At 38.5% G+C, this 20,732-nt stretch overlaps 1 protein-coding gene across 2 annotated transcripts in view; it reads left to right on the forward strand.

Moving 5' to 3' along the window:
- RGS7BP (regulator of G protein signaling 7 binding protein) overlaps positions 1-20,002 on the forward strand; it is a 53,613-nt gene extending 33,611 nt beyond the window's left edge. For both annotated transcript variants that reach the window (XM_080973169.1, XM_080973170.1), the window contains 4 exons: positions 7,574-7,704; positions 15,100-15,247; positions 15,662-15,732; positions 18,970-20,002. In XM_080973169.1, coding sequence (XP_080829295.1) covers positions 7,574-7,704; positions 15,100-15,247; positions 15,662-15,732; positions 18,970-19,067 — 448 coding nt within the window. In that variant the 3' untranslated portion in view covers positions 19,068-20,002. The remainder of the gene's footprint in view (positions 1-7,573; positions 7,705-15,099; positions 15,248-15,661; positions 15,733-18,969) is intronic.
- Positions 20,003-20,732: the final 730 nt, after the last annotated feature.

The raw sequence follows: 20,732 nt of genomic DNA on the forward strand, positions 1-20,732 counted from the left end.
TTTCTGGCTGAAGTGATTTCAAAAAACAAAATTGCACATCTATCACAAACAATTTAAAAGAAAATACAGGCCGCACAAGCTAATATGCTGTGTATTTTAGCTTGATGCCCATATGCAGGGTTTTGGGTTTTTCCCCCTCTTTTGTACAAATCCCAGGACAGAGATATCACAAATAGTATTATTGACCTCAGATGGAATCTTCTTGGGCATTCTTTGTGGGACATACTTAGTTCTTGCCAGACATCAATGTATTGGAGGGGAAGATGGTTAATGGTGAAAATGTGATCTCTTGGAAAGTTTTACTGCTATTATTTTATTTACTGATGATTGCTTCAGAACTCTGAGGCTTCCTTGTCCATATAGGATGTTTTATCGCACTCTTGAGCAGTGTTATCATGCATCATTGTAGGAAATATGACTAAAAGATGGAAGTTTTTCAAAGGGTGTTTTTTTAGTGTGCAGCTAAACACAAAATGTAGAGTTGGGGGGAATTAATGGAGTTGGAAAGCTGATAATGTGCAGTTGGGAAAATGAGAAAGTTGACACATTAAGTATATGTGTATATTAAACAATTAAATGACAGTCAGTGTCAGGGACTGCATGTTGACAAATTATATAAGAGTAGAATGTGTTCCTGCAGTTTCTTTTTGGTCAGAACCTCCTTCACCTTACATCCTTGTAAATACCCGTAGAATGCTTTGGTATCTATTAGTTACTGAACTAAGCTAGATTAATAAATGAAGCATTGCTGTGCAGTAGATAATAACTGGTGACTTCTATGGAGAAAGCTTCAGTGATACAAGGTTTAAGGAAGGAGCAAAGCATGCTGGGCAGCTGAGATTGGTGGGGCAGTGCCCCATTTGCTCTTTGGATCAGCCCCCACTGCCCTGAAGACACCTGTGTAGACAGCATAGTATGTACCAGAATCTGGGAAGTAGAAGAAGAACCTCTAAAAGCTAAAACATCCTGCCTGAAACATATGCTGCTATCTAATCTCTTAAAATTAGAGCCGTTTGGGTTCATCCAGATTCTGGAGCATTGATTTTGGACATCCAGTGTGGCCAAACTGTCTCCTAAAACAACTGACTGGGTTGATCTTTCCCCAACGAGAAAAATACCATCATAAAGCTGTTCACTGCAATCCACCACTTCCTTTCAGGATCTGGGACTCCTGCTGCTTGCTTTTCAGAGACATTAGAAAAGGTAACTAGAGCATCGGAGCTTTGAATGGATTTGGGGTCCGGCCCTGGTCTTTGCTCACATTTGGGTGATGATACTAAGGTCGGCGGTTTGAATCCCCACGACGGGGTGCGCTCCCGTCATTCGGTCCCAGCGCCTGCCAACCTAGCAGTTCGAAAGCACCCCCGGGTGCAAGTAGATAAATAGGGACCGCTTACTAGTGGGAAGGTAAACGGCGTTCCGTGTGCTGCGCTGGCTCGCCAGATGCAGCTTGTCACACTGGCCACGTGACCCGGAAGTGTCTGCGGACAGCGCTGGCTCCCGGCCTATAGAGTGAGATGAGCGCACAACCCTAGAGTCTGTCAAGACTGGCCTGTACGGGCAGGGGTACCTTTACCTTTACCTTTACTTTCCATGAAGGGTTATTGGGGTTGGTGGTTGGGGAATAACTGCAGCAGGGCCTTCCCCCAAACCACCACCCATTCCTCCTAATATTGACTTTAAATTAGAATATTAGGGGGGGAAATTATCTGGATTTCCCCTAGCATAAACCTGTTCAACTCCAGATTTATATTGCCCAGATTACTAGCTATCTGAACCTGAAAGTTTCACATCAAGAAGCAAGTGTGAAAATCTTATACTTTAAAGACTGGCATTCATGGCATATGCTTCCTGGTGCCTATAAAACGGAAGACCTTTTTGTGAATTAGTGAACACTGGTAAGGTTATTGGGGTTTTCTAGCATTTTAAGCAACTTCAGAAAAGGAATGTGATTTAACAAGCGAATATCCCAGCCACATGCCACAAATAATTTAAATTAACACTTCCATTTATGGTCTCATATTTATTGAATATAACTATATCTGCTCTTCGGCTTCTATTGTCAAGGGTGCCATACTGTGCTGTCATATCCTACTTAATCATGTTTCATCGCTAAGGGATCGTTGTATGCATAAGTAAGCATTAGCATGCAGAGCATAACTTCTGGGAATAGATATCAGCTTTTATTATGAGTTCATCACCTGACTCAGAGAGGGCAAAGCACTGCAGGTCAAAAATGCAAGTGCCAAAGAAACGTGAAGAGAGAGACTGTGTACAAGTGTCGATATGCTAATGCTAGAAGCCCCCGAGACAAGATTTGTGAACTGGAGTGCTGGGTCTTAGAGGATGGCATTGATCTGGTAGGCATAACTGAAACCTGGTGTAACAGAGAGAACCAGTGGGACATGTGAGACACTGCCAGTGCACCTACATGGCCCTGGCCTTACCTGTTCCCCACACCATCCCAGTAAGCAAGAAATACACCACTGTTGACAGGGCGGCAGCACAACACTGTACCATCTACTCCTGCATGCTCCCTTCCTGTTCTTTTAGCATGCTAGTTGTACCAGTTGCAAAGGATGGCTCTGCCATTTTGGAACTGGCCATCCATGTGGCGGAATTCTTCGGTGGGGATAATGTGAATTGATTCATTGGGTCGAAAGCCAGAAATTAAGAATATAGCAAACATTTTCAAAGCAGTACAATTAAGGGGGTGAAACGTCAAGGTTGTCAAGGGAACTGGTTTTCTTGAATGAGGGTTTAATTGAGTGACCAATCTCCTGAAAAGTTTTTGCATTCAATTCCATAATAAATCTGAATACATGGTTAAAATTAATTTTGGCCCATTAATTATATAGCCAGTTAAAGTACTGAACATACCGGTATTGCAAACAAAGTCCTGTAGTTTTCTGAGTAGGGGGGAAATAAAAATAATTAAATTAAATGATGTGCTTATCATCCTGGGATTTTAAAAATTCATTGCAATTGTATTCCTGCTTTTCTTTCTATAGTATGTGAAACTGTTTTTGATATACTGTTAATAAATATGAGATCTGTATATCTCTTGGGTCAAATACACCTTAATGTTACTAACCCAATCTTGACAGGACATGGCAGCATGTACTGCTGTACTGCTTCTGAGGTGAATCATTCAGTCTCTGAGATAGATTCCTGACAATTTAAAAAATTGTGGTGGTGTTGGTAATAAATCCAGCGACAAAACTTGAGGCTTACCCCTCTTCCCTGTCATCTTTTTCCCCCTGCTCAGTGATTGATTCCTTTAATCCCCCTTTGTTTACAAATAAAATTTGGTTCTGTATTGATAAATGACATGTTAGAAAGGGAAAGGTTAATTGCACCACTTTTATTTACTGTCCAAAAAATAGCTTCCCTTAGTCTTGGGGCAACTGATGAAATCCTAGGGTCTTATTGGGGTTCACTCTGGGTCCAGAACCACTGGAAGTAGCCAACTTCCTACCTTCTTCACATTGTCATGACACTATTGTGGTATAGCGTGGACAAGGCCTAGTCACCATAGCAACCATTTCTCTGTCTTTCCCCTCAGTTCAGAATCTAGAGGTCCAAGCCGAAAAAATCTCTGTTCTCCATTGCAATTGGAAACAGAGAGGCTGTTTATGCGCCATAGATATGAACCAATTCCATTCCATTGCTCTATGGGCCTTTGCTTCAGTACTCCTGAACACAAACCGCACACACCCAAAACAAAATAACAACAACAACAACCTGGTGCAAAATTTCTAAAAACTCACACAGCTTTTTTTCCCAGTTTTAATCCCAATCTGTCTACAATATAATGATAGGTTAAATTAGTTACTTATAAAGCAATTACGTAATATATAGTATTTTAGAAATAATATATACGCTGGTTGGTAGCAGCCCTAGTGACATGAGATTTTTTTACAATCAAGCAGTATATAAATTTTATGAAATAAATAAATAATTTATTTCCAGGGATAGAATCCTGTGTCTGTATATTCCTTTCTGTTTTATGGGTTAAGCTGGTTGGTGGTCAAATAACAATGCTGAAAAGGTAATGATTGGTATTAGAGCTCCCTCTATGGGGTTTATATGTAATTGCTTAGTTGCTTGTTTGTCAATGTAGATGTGTTCTAGATAATAATATTTGCTATTCTGGTTATTATTAGCCAGTGTCATTAATTCTGAATGTATTAAAAGTAGTGCAAATCCGAAGAAAGATAACTGAGTTTCTTAGCGCTAACAATGTATGTTAAATTGATAACTTTGATAGCATAGAACACAGGTTGGCTTTCATAGTACTAATTGTAAGAGATTTATTTTGTGATTTTGGACTTTCTCTTTAAGGTGTATTCAAGTAGGAAAATTTATGGATATGTAGCTTCAAGATGGTAGCCAATGGAGAAGTTGTTGCTGTAGTAACATGCACTAACTATGGGTTGCTGACTGAGCCAAAATCGGTAGGGGACCTTAGAGGAAATGAATAGGAATGGGGGTGAAATTTGATTCAGTACACATTTAAAGTTGAATTTATCAATTAGACAATTTCCAAAGCAATGTGAAAACCGAAACACAGCCATCTTTCAAAATTTGCACTTAACCGAATTCTGTGACGCAATTCTCCAACCAATGTTTACAAAAATGCATTATATTAGGAGAGGTTGCTTGCATAAATGTGTGCATTGGTCAAAACTGCAGACAAAAATGTGTTTACTATGAGAAATTCACACTAAAATACTGAAGAATTTCCATGAGGGCTTTTTATAATGAAATCGACAAATCACTGCAGAAATGTGGAGAACTGAATTTAAGAATGGAAAAATGAGATCCTTCCAACCCTAGAAATGAATATGGGCATTCAGATTTTGGCTACTTGAGGGTGGCTACATCAGGATGTTGGAGCCAAACATATTAGCCCCATGGCTTCTATTGGCATCTAGTCTTCTGGTAACTTAACCCTAGGTTGGAAACAGCATCAGCCACATCTGAGACCATTTGGAAGTGATGTTTCTAAAAATCTTAAGCAATAATAACTCCGGCTCACTCTGAAACACTATATTTCAAACCTAATTGGAATTACCCTGTGTCAAATGGGAACAGACACGTGAGTGAATTCTTAACACTGTATTATCTGGCTTGGTGCTTGTGAAGGGTGGATCTTTTACACATACAAAAGATAGTGATTTAGCCTCTTATTTGCTCTTAGTATCTTCTCAAACACCTGTGATTTTGATACAGAATTTTTTAATGTTCACAGCTTTGCTGCATACTTACTGTTTTGATTATTTTTTATCACATTTCTTCATCTAGAAAAGTAACACAGAAGCATTAGAGCTCTACTTTATATAGGATAAAACATTGCTATCAGTGATAGACATCTTTAGAGAAGATCAAACCTCTCCATTCTTAAGGAAATCAGCCCTGAGTGCTCACTGGAAGGACAGATCCTGAAGCTGAGGCTCCAATACTTTGGCCACCTCATGAGAAGAGAAGACTCCCTGGAAAAGACCCAGATGTTGGGAAAGATGGAGGGCACAAGGAGAAGGGGACAACAGAGGATGAGATGGTTGGACAGTGTTCTCGAAACTACCAGCATGAATTTGACCAAACTGCAGGAGGCAGTGGAAGACAGAAGTGCCTGGCGTGCTCTGGTCTATGGGGTAACGAGGAGTCGGACATAACTAAACAACAACAACAAATTGGTCATAGAAAAATACTACTAAGCATTACAGTACTTATGATTGCTGTTGCTAGTAATTACTGTAGTGCCTTGTCACAGTGACAGTCAAATGTAAAAATCAATACAATGTAAAAAAAAAAGTCATTCATATGAGGTATAATAAATGATTACTGGTGGAAATCTTTTGAAGGCCTTTTTTAAAAAAAAAACAGGGAATTTTCTGTGCCATAAGTTCATTAGTAACAATAAATAAATACCAAGTTTTATCATTTCAGCTTATTATTATTATTATACTAAATACAAGAAAAATTAACATGCTAAATTAGATCACTCTAGCACAGAGGTAACCAATGTGGTGCCCTCCAGATGTTTTGTTGGACTACAACTCCCATCATCCCTGATCCATTGACCATAATGGATGTGGGTAATGGGACTTGTCGTCCAACAACATCTGAAGGGCACCACATTTGCTACCCTTGCTCTATGGAATTTCCCAGTGCAAACTGAAAATTATTGAAAACATTTACAGAAAACGTTTATTTCCCCAGGCCTTAATTTTTCAACATTTCTCATGAATTCCTAGTATTTTATAAAACATATTCTATACCTATCATTCTTTTTGGGTAAAAGGTCCCAGTCCAGCACTTTTAAAAGAGAAAACAAAAGACCTGCCTCTCCTGACCTCATGGTCCACTCTAACTGCAAACTTGGCATAAGAATACCTCTGAGAGGACTCTGCTGGCATTAAAAAGAGAGTTCTGAAACATCGTGCAAGGAATGAATCTTTACAACCACCAGGGATGCTGAAGAACATCTTTGTACAAGTTATACTCCGAACAGGATATTTTGCCCTCATGAGTGTGATTTCAAAAGAAATCAATGAGGATAACAGCCATGCATTTGAGAATGGAAGTCAGCTGTAATCTAAGAAGAAGGGTTACAAAAATAGCACATTAACAGGGCATTGCGGCATTAGAGCAGCGAGTCAGCATCTGATCGTGTCTCTAGGGTTGTTGGTAAAAGGGTGAGAGGGTAGAGCCAAAGGAGAAATTGTGATCTTTAAAATCAGTAATTACTCTGAACTTGTGTGGCATCTGCTGCTATAAATAGTGTTTAATCCAAGGCTGGAATTACTTTTGACAGGAATCAGAAATTATAGTACTTAAGTTAAATCTTTCCCCTTTTTAGTCCAGTTTTTATCTTTGTGCAGTACTGCATGCAGTTTGAAAACATTTTAAGGTACTGTATTTGACTAGGTTAAATAAAACATCAGGAAAAATGGCATTTTATTCACACATTTGTTTTGCAAGTCCCTCAGAATTCATTGCTCACCCAGGGGTGATTGGCTCTTTTTAGACTTAGGGACAGAACTTAATCTTGTGGGAAAATTCGTACCATGCCTCTTCTTCTCTCCTCTCCCCCCCCCCCCCCCCATATGATTTTTTGTGGTATATTTAGGGCTACAAGCTGAGCTGGTCCTGTCTGCAATTTTTATTTCAGATCAGTATTACAAAATTATTGGTATGTTTTAAACAGATTATTTATATATATATATATATATATATATATCGTTTTAATTCTATCAATGTTTAATTGTATTTCAATGATGGATTGCTCTACATTTTAGCAGTTCTTGTATTTATTTATCTGTAAGCCACCTTGAGTCCCGCCAGAGAAAAAGGCGAAGTATAAATACATAAATAATAATAACAATAATAATATCATCTGTATTGTTAAATCATACACCTTAAAAGATGTCTATAGAATTACAAGGTTTGTATATAATTCTTCAAAAATAGACCATTTTAAAAAACTGTCTAGAATGTCTAAACTGTGGAGACAGATAAATTATGGAAATAACATTTTCTGTTTGATATTTTTTATATATTGTTGCAGCCCAGAAGATGGTGAGATTCATCCTGAGATCTGTAGACTATATATTCAGTTGCAGTGTTGCTTAGAAATGTATACGACAGAGATGCTAAAATCCATATGCCTACTAGGATCACTTCAGCTTCATCGAAAAGGTATTCACCTACATCATAAATGCTCTTGATCTTGCTTCATTCACTTCACTTGTCATTGGCTATGTGTTAAACAGGACTTTTGCCATGCAGCTTCATCTGTTATTCTCCAACCAGCCTGCTTATGGGATGTTAGAACGCTTTTATGCCTCATTCTGGACAACTGTGTCCGTGCCAAAATGCATCTAGAACTCTTGAAAACTTAGCCTACACTGTTGATTTCAGTGGAATATGCACATGGATTAGTTGCTTCCATTGAAATAGAAAGAATCAATATATTGATCATAACCATAAGTCATTACAAGATAAAATTGAGATAAGTAGCAAAAAATTATTATAAAACCCATCTTACATATTTATTAAATATTTGTTTGTTTGTTACATTTAGATCCTGCCTTTCATCCAAAGAGCTCAAGGTCATGATCACCCCACACTCACATCCTATTCCTTCTTCCTTAACTCCTCCATACACATAGTTAAAATTTATAGTTTTGCAGGAATTTAGACCCAAAAATCCCATATCCAAGAACAACACTATTTCCATTGGCCCGTAATCATTAAAAGAGATGCAATGGTTTCCTTTTAGGACTGTAGTTCCTCTTTGGTTTTTCCACCTAAATAGGCCTCGGGTGAATTGATTGGGAAGCTGTGGTCCTCTTGTTGGATTCCATCAGCTCCGGCACACATGGCTAGTGGTTAGGAATGATAGGGGTTGTTTTTTCCGGATTGATGTTTGTCTTGATTTATAGCTAAAGGGTGGGTTTTCCCTAGGAAAAGAGTGGGGCAAGGGGGAAACCTCTCGTGCTCATGCTTTTTAGGCATGGGACAATCATGCCTATGGATGAGCCCTAATGCCCTAGTCCCTTCGTCCTCTTCAATTCTTTCATACTTATCAGTGGGCTGCACACTGAGCTTGCATATGTCTATCTGGCATAGATTGTGGTGTGTTACAACATATCTAGCAGGTTGCATTTCATCAGTATATTTCACAGCTGCTGCATCATCTATGCCTAGCACTATTGGCTCTATGTACAGTTTTCCAAGGAAAAGTCTACTGAGCTAGCCTAGTTGATGTGTGTTAGCTTTTTCATGGAAGTTTTCATGAGAACCAGAAAGGGCTGAACAAATGTTAGCATTTGTGAATAAGTATGGCCCAAGTCTGGTCTCTGCTGGAGGAGGAGAGGGGGGAAGACTGTACTTATAGGTGTTTAGCAAAAGCAGGCTGTTCTGTTCAGCACTTTTGCTAACTTCATCTTCCTCATGGGTATAGAACAACTCTGCAGAATCAAAGCCTGGGGCTCTTTGTTGCTTTTTATATCTTTTGTAAAGTTCAGCTAGTTACCCAAGTTCAGACTACTCCTGGAGGGAGCTGACCTACAGGAGGAAAAGTAGGCTGCTTGTATAGTGGAAAAAATCTCAAGAACAAAAATAGCTGCTCCACAGAAATACATCAAGCTGTTTCTAATCCAGATGTGCCCTTCTCTTGCAAACACGATGCTTTCCTCCCACACACTAATTGGGCAGAAGACAACGTTAGCATGCCTTGTGTAGGGCACATCTACTGTGGAGCCATATAAGAAATGCATCTCCGCTCATCTGTTCCCTGTTAATTCATGCCAGTAAACAATACTAGGAAATGTGGGGACGTACTTTCCATCAATAGGACCTGTTCTTACAGCTGTCATTATTTATAAAGCACATTTATATAAGCGGTGAATGCTTTTAATGCACAAGTGCTGTTGGGTTTTTATAAAATTTTCACAATAAGCCCTCATTTCTGTAGTAGCTTGCTACTCTAAATGCCCAGTCATAATTTGGGGAGCTGCTGCAGCGTAATGTGAGTTGGGAAGCCTCATCTGGTTCAAATATTTACTTCAACCATGAACTTGCTGGGTAGCTTTAGGCAAGGCAGCATTTCCTCAGCTTTTTTCTACCCTCTCCCCAATCTGTAGCATGGCAACAAATATATATTTTACAGCATTGTTGTCAGGATTACTAAGGATACATTTGAAGTGTTTGGCACAGTCAGGAGAAGTGTTACATAACTGCAAATTTTATTAGAAAATATTCATAGGGAACAAAGGAAGGTAGCCTACACCAGGTCAGGTGGTTTTTCCTTTTAGCCCAGCGCAGTTAGAAAAGTATCCAAAATGACATACCCAGACAGTGCTTAATTGCATCCACCCCTGACTTTGGGTTAACTATAGCCTCCAAGTAGGAATAGAGGTGAGTGGTCTTTATTTGGAAAATGTGGTGCAAATTGATCTCCACAGGCTTCATCCGTTCATCACCTGGGCCCATGTGAAAGAGGCCCTAACCACTCAAATTAGATTCACTGGCTAACATTGTGCATTTGCAATAATAATAATAATAATAATAATAATAATAATAATAATAATAAATTAATTATACCCCGCCCAGCCCAGAGTTTCCCCAGCCACTCTGGGCGGCTCCCAATCGAGTGTTAAAAACAATACAGCATTAAATATTAAAAACTTCCCTAAACAGGTCTGCCTTCAGATGTCTTTTAAAAATAAGGTGGTGGCGAAGTAAATTTTCTTCACTACTGTTGCCACCACAGAGCAGACCCTAAAGTGGTTTATAACTAAAGCTGGAATGAAATATTTTGTCTAGCTTTTTCCAGGTGAAGCAAAACACCCCTTCCAGTGTTGATTCAGTCTTTTCGGAGCAGGTAAAATTATTTCATAGGGAAGTCTCACCCTTCAAATAACAGGTAGCTGAGGGTGGTTCCTTTCCCTTTTAGCTGTTTCAAGGTGCAGCTTGATTGACCACAGCCATCCAGTAGTATCCATGGGGACAGAACATCCCTGGGAATGATGCAACATTATGACGTAGCATTGCTCTCTGGAACATTCTTGTGGAGAAAAGATGGCTTCCCCCATGGACATCTAGTCAGGGCGATTGAATCCTAATAAAGCACAGCTACAGGGTTCTATATTTTCAGGAATTCTTCCTTGCTCCCTATTAGGCAGCAACTTAATACATGGAAAGGTTTTTTTAGTTGAAATATGGCTAGGAAATGTTGTTATTCAAATATTTTTTCACTTAGGCTAAATATTTCTATAACTAATCTATTTTTTAAGTAAGTTGCTGAGTACCACACAGATGTGATTGCAGAAGTGTTGAGTGCATCTATTGGATGGTGCATGTAAAATCTCAAGTCCAAACCTGCTCTCCAGCCTGCCATTTTATCTACAGTACTTCTTTTTAGAGCTGAGCACTTTCCCCACTAAAATTAGCCGTGAATCATGGAGAGGGACCCTTAGAATTGTCAAAACAACTGGAATAACTCTTAAGGAACCACTTTTTTCACCCACTGCTATTCACAGACTATGTACTCTTCTTTTCTTCATTTTTTTTTTATTGCAAACATAGCACGAAAAGCGGTGAGGAAAGAAACAAAGTAAACTCCCATTAACAATAAAATAATCCCTTGAGAAAGATCAAAATAATCTCAGCAATCCTAATTTAAATAAACACACTAATATAGACAATCCATATGTTCTAATATGAATCCAAGCGAGGTTGACGTTTATAAAATAGACGTTGAAATGTAGAAAGGGCAGTAAGAACTTCAAACCACTGAGTAATGGATGGTGGGTGTTTGTCCTTTCAACCTTGAGCTATAAGTCTCTTTGCAGTCATAAAGACTCACAGGATCCACTTTTGTCATACCCTTACACTCCAGTGCTAAGCACACTAACTTTGGTTATTTATTTTATTTCAAATACATCTAAAACTATTATATTTCCATGTATGAATTCGTTGTATTTATATATCACCTTTCTGCCAAGATATCAAGGTGATTTACATATTTTAAAATACCAAAGCAAGCATGTCATAAGAGTTTTCTCAGATCCTTTAAGTGGCGCTTTTAGGAGCTGACAGCCTCACTTTAATATTTATTATCTACTTTTATTTCTCAAAGGAAACCAACAGCAGGCAAGGGGGGCGGGAAACAGGTCAGTGCAACAATGTCAGAACAGTCAATGTAACCGCGGTTTGAACAATAAATTAAAAATAATTCCACAGTTATATCAAATGAACATCAAAACAGTGCCACAAATTCAAAATGCCAATGAAAATTCAGGATGACATGCATTAAATGGCAATTCAGTTCAGGAATGACATAGTTTAAAATCCAAAAATATAGTGGGGCTATTTCTCTGTACCAAGGGTAACGCCAGTACACACATCCAATAAACGTAGTAACCTGTCTTGCAAAGGCTAAAATGGCTTGGGCTATTGTCAGGAATGCAGCCCAGGATTGGAGGAGTGCACAGAAACCTAGGCAATGCTACCAGCTATCAAAATACAGTATAATTTCATTTCTTCAAAAGCTGTTAGTCATGCAATACATTTACACATGCTCTGCAGTGATACAGTTACCAAGATACTTGCTCTGTCTTAACTAGATGGCCAGTCCAGTAGCACAGAGAGATGTATGAAGTGGGTGCCTATTATTATTATTATTATTATTATTATTATTATTATTATTATTTATAAATCCGGAGGTCTCAGTTTACCAATGTAAGCTTCATATGCTGTTTGGGGTGCTGCAGAGGTCTTCAACCAAAAGTGGCTCTGGGCCCAAATTTCCTATATGGTGCTTAATCTGTTGCTACTTGACTAGTGAACTGATGTGCTGAATGCAGATATCTTTGGAATTGCAAGGAATTCTCTCAATATGTGACCTAAGGTCATAATCTCTGACCTCTAGAGGGCAAATGGGCATAGCTGTCCTGAAACCTTACTCTCTTCTTCCAAGGGCTGCTCTCAGTAAACAATGTCCTGCTTATCTGTTCAGCAAGCTGTTTTTTCTTTGTGGCATGCTCACAGTCTAAGCATTTCGTAATTCATCTCATCCCTACAATAAATTCTTAATCACAATGTAATTGATTACATTAACAATAATAATATTATAAAGGTATATGAATATTTGCAAAATCTATAGCCACATTTGGCAAAATAATATCTGACTTACTGCGTTGTAGGACAGCATTGTCTAGATAAGTCCTTAGGCATGTCTTCCACAATCCTTGAAAAAATTGGTTGGCCTAATAGTTAGATACAAGTCTGACTACTGCCACATCCTGAAACCTCTTCCCTGTGTGTACTTCATAAAAAGAAGCAGAGAGAAGACTAATGTGAAAATTAATCCTAGCCATCAACAGGTGAACCAGTGACCAGGAAAATCTTGAGAACTGTCTGGCAGCTTATTGTTAGCCATGCCTCATGACAAATTTAGGAATTTACAAGGTGTTGGCCTTCTGTGCACAGATGCCACTTCAGAGTTACCCTTTGTCTGGGGCTGAGTTGCTGCACTGGAAAATGTGGAACGACTGCCTGGAGGCAATCAAGTGCTTCTCATGTGGAAATTGCTGAATGCCAGAGTTTATTACTTTGTCCTCATTGTGAGTGTGCAACTAGCACTTGTGCTGTCTAAAAGAATTCATTATTTTGCAAGAGTGCACTCAGTTGTCTCTTATATTCAAACAAATTTTTGATTTAATTCAATTAGAAGAGATCCTGAGCAAGGAACCCTCTAAACTATCAAAGGCTCCCTTTTGCTTTATTTTTTACATTTGTGTAGGTGGACCATCACTTTCCACCTTACCCCTTTGACTCAGACCACTTGTGTTAGCCTGAGTGAGTTACCTTGTGTGTTAAATGAATTATTTCCAAAGCATGGCATTTTACCTAAACGAGGCCAAAAAAATCAATGTGAGACATGCTCTAAGGAATTCATATAATCAAACAGGTAGTTTAAAAAATGAAACATCTGTGACTCTGCTACAGTGCTTCCCTGATGGAAATTCAAAATGATATCGAAATGGTGCACTGAGGACACTCCAAAATAAAACCAGTGCTACACGGCATTTGCCAGACCCAGTTCAGAAACCTCCCAAACTGAAACTCATTGCACATTTGTTGTTTAGCATTTTGTGTGCAACATATAGCGAAACATCTTAGAACATAAAAGTTTTTGATAGTTAATATTTTAACTTTCAAGGGTTAAAATATTAAACTAGGGTGTGTTTCTCGCCTAATTTTGAGCTAAGTAAGCATAAAAGGAATAAATTGGTTAAATAATGTGTTCTGGTTCCCTCACTCTTAATTTCAAAATGTACAAGTGCTATAAGAAACAAAAATTAAGTTGGAGGGGAGATCTTTAGATGTGCTGAGGAGGAGATGTTGAAATGTACTCACCTGTTTTCATAGAGAGAAATGAGGACCCTGAAAATGACTTTCAATGTTGTGGTGACTAAAATTGGGGTAGATGTTGCCTGATGCTCCAGGTTTATTCTGCACTACTGTGTTTTATTTAATTATTGTTTTTTATGTACTATATTTTATTGTATTTATATTATGTTGGAAACTACCCCAAGTTCACTGTGTGATGAATGGCAGTCTAGAAATCATATATATACATAGTAAGAGATTTCATAGCAGTTTGTAGAGTGCTGTACAGCAATTGCATTTAATTATGTCTGACAGACAGATTAGTTAAGGAGATCATTACAAAATGCTCTGTGATAAGAATGGGGCTGCATGAGGGAAGAGGCATCATTGACAAATAATTTCATGCTATAAATAGAGTTCATAAGCAAAGATAGCCTTGGAAATGTGTGCATAACAATAGGTGGTGGACCCATAGAAACAAGAGGGGTGGCTGAAGAGAAGCTGGACTTCTTTGGGAAGAGTAACAGAATAGAAATTTAAGAAATAAGAAATACAGTGGTGCCCCGCAAGACGAATGCCTCGCAAGACGGAAAACTCGCTAGACGAAAGAGTTTTCCGTTTTGGAGGTGCTTCGCAAAACGAATCTCCTATGGGCTTGCTTCGCAAGACGAAAATGTCTTGCGAGTTCCTGCGGGTTTTTTTTCCTTTTCCCCCCTTTTTCTAAGCCGCTAAGCCGCTTATCTGCTTATCCGATAAGCTGATAAGCCGCTAAAAGCCGCTAATAGCGCTAATCCGTCAATGGGCTTGCTTCGCAAGACGAAAAACCGCTAGACGAAGAGACTCACAGAACGGATTCTTTTCGTCTTGCGAGGCACCACTATAATAATAAAGTTGCCAGGAGGTATCAGGCTGCGTACCTCACTAGTTGTTCACTTTCCTTTACTTAATAGAAGGGGAATGAAATCTACAGAATATGTAAATCCACGCAAAATTTCATTATTTATATAGGTCACACAGAATTGAACTTTCCATAGTACAGAATTTTTATTTATTTACCTTATTTCATTAGTTCATAGTATACATAGCACTCAAGTCCAGCAATTATTTCAAGAATGAGAGATGCTGGGTGTGGGGAAATGTGGTAATGAGGTTTTTTTGTAATTATAGTTTGTTTTGTTTTTGACCATTTGAAAGGGATAGAGACTTGTGCAGCACCCAAGATCATAGACAGTAAAGTAGAGGAGAGTTCAGAAGTCCCTATTTTAGAAGACACATCATCTTCACCAACAGACATCCAACAACATTTATGGCAGGTTTCCACGGATATTGAAAATACTGAAAGGTATGTGTTCTATTTATTATTCCTAATTTGATCCCATTAAACACTGAGGCATGTGTGGAAGTAGACCTTTGTCTCCACATCCCTTCATGGAACTTCACAAATAGCTTGCTGGAATAAAAATTGCATCTAAATGAGCAGCAATTCTCCTTCTTAATCTTTATTACTGATCACATTGGAAGAACATACTTGAATAAAATTGGAGACTTACAGTGGTCTTTTTTATTATAACTCCATCACTTGTCCATTAGACATTTGCAAAAATTATTCAGTCCAACATTTTGATTTTGATTTTATTTTTATCCTTTTTGTTCAGACATAGTACTATTTTTGGAATCCTGAAAAGCAGAAGCAGCTTTTATCTAAGCTTAAGCAATGTCTGTTCTATTTGAACAGTTCTGTGCTTCATTTCTACAGGGATATGAGAGAAATGAAAAACCTTTTAAGCAAACTCAGGGAGACTATGCCTTTGCCACTGAAAAATCAAGGTAAGCCTTTCTTTTCTGCATCTGATAATTGGATAGTTAAGTGATCAGACTTGGTTTCTTCTGGTAATGTTAAACAAACTCCTAATATTCTAAACAGAGAAAAGGTTTGACAATGTAACGTTCCTCTAAATTATTAAAAAAATTTTATAGAAGTGTGGCTTAGCTTCTTAGCCTTTACCCCAGTTGAAATAAAGTTTGCACTCATATACATCCCTTTATTCTTATCTCTTTATTTCGATTCATAATTTCCCTCTATGGTCTCCCTACTGTTGAAATTTAAATTGCATGCCAAGGAAGATTGGAAAATGTTTGTGGATTATTTAAAAACTCAGTGTAAACATGTTAAGATGCAAATAGGATTTGACTGAGAGCTGCAGTGGAAACGACAGTGGAATTTTGTTGTTATTGCTTTGGTTTTTTTTGTAGAAGCAAAGGCATGGAGTAACTATAATATGCAGCACAAATTGAAATTTTGGAGGAACCATGGAGGGAGAGAGGGAAAGTCCTAGGTTGACTGATTTATTGTAAAACCCAAAATGTTGTTTAATTATTATTATTTTTTTAAAAATATCTATAAATAAAATTAATAAACCACCCTGAGACCTCCGCCTATATGGCAGTATAAATTCAATAAATAAATGAAAAAAATGAAAAAGAAAAAGGGCAAGGTTTAGGTTAGCAAGGTTAGAAGAAACTGTGGTGTGACTTGAGGGAGCAAGGCAAGCTGAAGGGCAAGAATATTTCTGTACCTATGGGAGAAGCAGAACCCTCTTGGAATACCGATGCTCTGAACTTCTCCATAGCAAGTTCAGGTTTTATATATGGGTAAATAAAGCATGCAAAAATAAAAAAAGAAGTTTAAATTGCATGCTTCTCAAACCTGCTATTTTTCTCTCTCATGTTACTTTGTAAACTTGATGGCACTAAATGAATAATATTGTTAGTGACGTCGCAGTCAGACCTTGCCTGGTACCCATAGATCAGAACATGCAACTCTGGTCTTATGTCTCAATTCAAAGTGGTAGTTTTGGTCTCTAAAATCCTAATTGGGCCTGGGTTATCTTAGGGACTGCTTCTCCTGTATAGATGATGGTTGGATTTATTTTCGTTTCATGTATTTGTAAGCTTCTTTGGGTACAAAAGTAAAAGTATGGGGTAGGAAATAAATAATTATTAACTAGGTAATTATTAGCAACTTAAGGAATTAAGAGCTGGACAACGCTAAATTATGAAGGGGCATAATGTTCAACTAGCTGTGCCTAGAGGAGTTACTTCTCTACTAAAACATGATAAAAATGATGGAGAATAAATTCAAATATTTCTATGGAGGTTGCCAACAAAACTCACATTAAAGTTCAGTATGATAGCCCTCATTGCTATCTGCCACTCAATGATTAGATGTAATCTCCCATTCATCTGGGTCCTTTTTCACACCTTATAAAATGAATTTAAGCACTGGTTTCAGAATAAATTTGAAGATTTTCCCTCCCTGAACCAATTTCAAATTATACATTTTTCTTCATGGAGGAATACTTGCAGTGAGCTGTTGAAGCTCATGTATTTGCAGGGCTGGCCCAAGCCATTTCAGTGCCAGAGGCAAAACCTCTAAACAGGGTTCCTGTCTTCCGCCATTTAGCAGTGTTTAAGAACATTAGAGCCTGCTGGATCAGGCCAATGACCCATCTAATCTAGCAATCTGTTATTACAGTAGTCAACCAGTTACCTATGGAATGCCCACAAGTAGGACCTAAATGCAATAGGGCTCTCCCTACCTGTGATTCCTAGCAACCGTATTCAGAGACATAACGCCTCCAACCATGGAGCAGGAACACAGCCATCATGGCTAGTAGCCATTGAGAGTCTCATCCTCTGTGAATTTATCATATCCTCTTTTAAAAGCTATTCCAGTTAGTGGCCATCGCTGCCTCTAGTGGAAGCGAATTCCATAGTTTCACCGGGTGTTGCTTAAAAGACATACAGTCATACCTCGGAAGTCGAACACCAGTGTGGTGTAGTGGTTAAAAGTGGTAGTCTCGTAATCTGGTGAACCAGGTTCACATCTCCGCTCCTCCACATGCAGCTGCTGGGTGACCTTGGGCTTGTCACACTTCTTTGAAGTCTCTCAGCCCCACTCACCTCACAGAGTGTTTGTTGGGGAGGAAGGGAAAGGAGAATATTAGCCGCTTTGAGACTCTTTAGGGGAGTGATAAAGCGGAATATCAAATCCAAACTCTTCTTCTTCTTCGGCTCCCGAACGCCGCAAACCCTTAAGTGAGTGTTCTGGTTTGCGAACGTTCTTTGGAACCCGAACATCTGTCATGGCTTCCAATTGGCTGCAGTAGCTTCCGTTCTGCTTCCAAGGTACCACTGTATTTTCTTTTGTCCTGAATCTTCCAATGTTCCGCTTTGTGTGGTGTATCTGAGTTTTATCATTATAAGAGAGGGAGAATTTTTTTTATTACAGTTCAGCAGGAGGTTCTCCCATGCAGAGCCATTAAAATTCCTGCATAGCTTCCATTCTTTTCAATGAAACTTGTGCAGGAGAACTTCGCAGAGGATCGAGCCTCATGATTTCTATCTGTTTGAATCCCACTCTACCAGTCCTACTGGCAACCAGGATCCATCATTTGAAGCAGCTGCCTCACCTTACCTCATTGTAAAGTAAAGCAGTGGTTGTGGCAACTCAGAAGTTCACAACACTTGGTATGGTGACCCATCAGTTTATTGCCACATGGACTTTACGTCTTTGGCAGTTTTTGGTTCCATGCATTTTAACTGCGGGTTTGCCTGTTTTATGACTGTTACTTGAGGCATTCAAGCCAAAATTTACATAACCCCCCTATTAGTATGGAATTTGATGAAAGATGCCATGTGCTGGTGCATTAGAGGCGAGCTGTAATAGGCGCTCAAAACAACTTCCAGTATAAATGTCTCACCAGATCTGCCGCAGCTATCAGAGCAGTTCCCAAGTGCTAAGACGTAAGACTCAAGCTTTTCTGATATTTGGTTACAAGTGTCAACATGATGTTATAATAAGCCAACAAATCAAAAAGTGGTAATAGGTATTCATCATGAAAAACAATTATCTAGGGTTTCTTTACAAAGCCTCCCCCCCCCTTGCAAATCGTGACCCACAGGTTGCAAAACTCTGAAGTAACACACAGAAAACATGTCCTTCAGAATATATGCTTTGCTGCTGCTCAGCTTAATTCTATCTTTTGTTTTTTTAAATCGCAGATGACAGCAGCCTCCTAAACTTGACTTCAACTCCTTATCCATTAGTGCGAAGACGGAAGCGGAGGTTCTTCGGATTGTGCTGTCTTGTCTCGAGCTAGATGATTCAGTACAGAAATGCACAGATGACCACAGCCAATACAATTTGACCTTTAGCGGGATAAACCTTAATGCTCTAAGTGGTAGTGTGTGTTTTCTACACAACTAATTATTTCTTCCCTCCTTTTCAAGAGTTTTACAATTTGTTGCTGATAAGAACCAAATCAGGAAACCGATTTAACATTATGAAGAATATTTTTAACTTTTTTTAATGGCATACTGCATGCCTGATTTAAACCATTCTATGATTAGATGCAAATATTATAATTATGAAATAAAACATTCAGATTTTTTTATTTCGTGTACAAACCACCACAGCCAATTGTGTACAGTACAATAGTAGGACTGTAGCTCTTGCTAGTATGATGTTAAACTATTTGAACATATTCTATTAAGCAATCCTAATCCATAGAAAACTATTTAGAACAGCAAAACTGTGCTTAAGTTCTAAAAAGCTAAAATAAAAAGAGCCAATATCACAAGAGAACTTGCACAAACTCTCCTATTGCTTTTTATGCTCTCATTCATATTTAGTCTTCCACTCTATATCTCAACTTATACAAGAGCTTCATAATACAATATCTTAATTTCTATTACACAAGCAACATAACATCGATATGTTGATCCTGTAAATATGAGATAGTTATATCTACATATGTACAATGCATAGAAATAGCTAATTTACTTTTTAAACCCCCCACAGATGTATCTATTTCAGCTTTGGGAAGAAAGGCTAAAAATTTAAAAGATGGTGTAGGAAACTATAAAATCCACAGATGTAAAGAAAATTATCCTATTTTGTCTCCATTAAAGGTTGAAGCATGGTGTCTGAACATCAATTTAGTGTTACTGCTTTTAGGGCATGCCAGAAGTAGCTCTAACTGTAAAATATTAAACATTTTACATTGTTAATAAATATTTTTTAGTTAAACTAAAACATGTCTTTTGGGTAATAATTGTACGGCTAAATACCATGTGTGGTTGCCTCTACCCATCTTGCCTGCTTTGTTTAGAAGAATTTGAATCATTGGTCTCCTTCACATGTAATAGTAAACCATGGCTTACCACTATGGCACAAGTTAGAATGAGTCCGACCAAAGCCTCAGACTTGCAAATTCCATGTTCCCACACAGCTGGGGTAAGGATTTCTGCCATGTTTACTTTCAGTTTTCATAAATCCTGCCCTATTTTTATGTACAAACTGGGGTGTGTTTGTGGTCTAAAATAAACTCCTGTAAGTTTCAAAAGCAGCAAATTCAACCCATGGATTTTGAAGCTGGTTTCTCAGTTTGTTTAAAAAGACCATCTCTGGAGCATGAATAAACCAGGACACATAGAAACTGAAAATAAGTGTGGCAGCAGTCCTTCCCCTTGCCAAGATGGAGGAGATGGGAGTGTTGTAGCTCATGCAGTAAGTAGTGCGAAACCACGTTTCCATGTTATCTGCAAATCCGCACATGGTCTGGCCTGTAGTTGAGATCCCTGCATTGCAGATGGTTGAACTAGATGACCCTCTGAGACCCTTCCAAGTCTACAATTCTGTGGTTCAGTGACCTGGTTACATTGCTCTTCCACTTCATCTGTGCAAAACAGTGGAATGAAGGTGCAATTTGCAGCAAGTGTGTGCTTAGAGGTGGACCGCTTAGAGGCTGACCACGGGTCAGCAA

This window comes from Podarcis pityusensis (assembly GCF_964106645.2).
Source record: "Podarcis pityusensis genome assembly, chromosome: 11".
Classification (NCBI taxonomy): Eukaryota; Metazoa; Chordata; class Lepidosauria; order Squamata; family Lacertidae; genus Podarcis; species Podarcis pityusensis.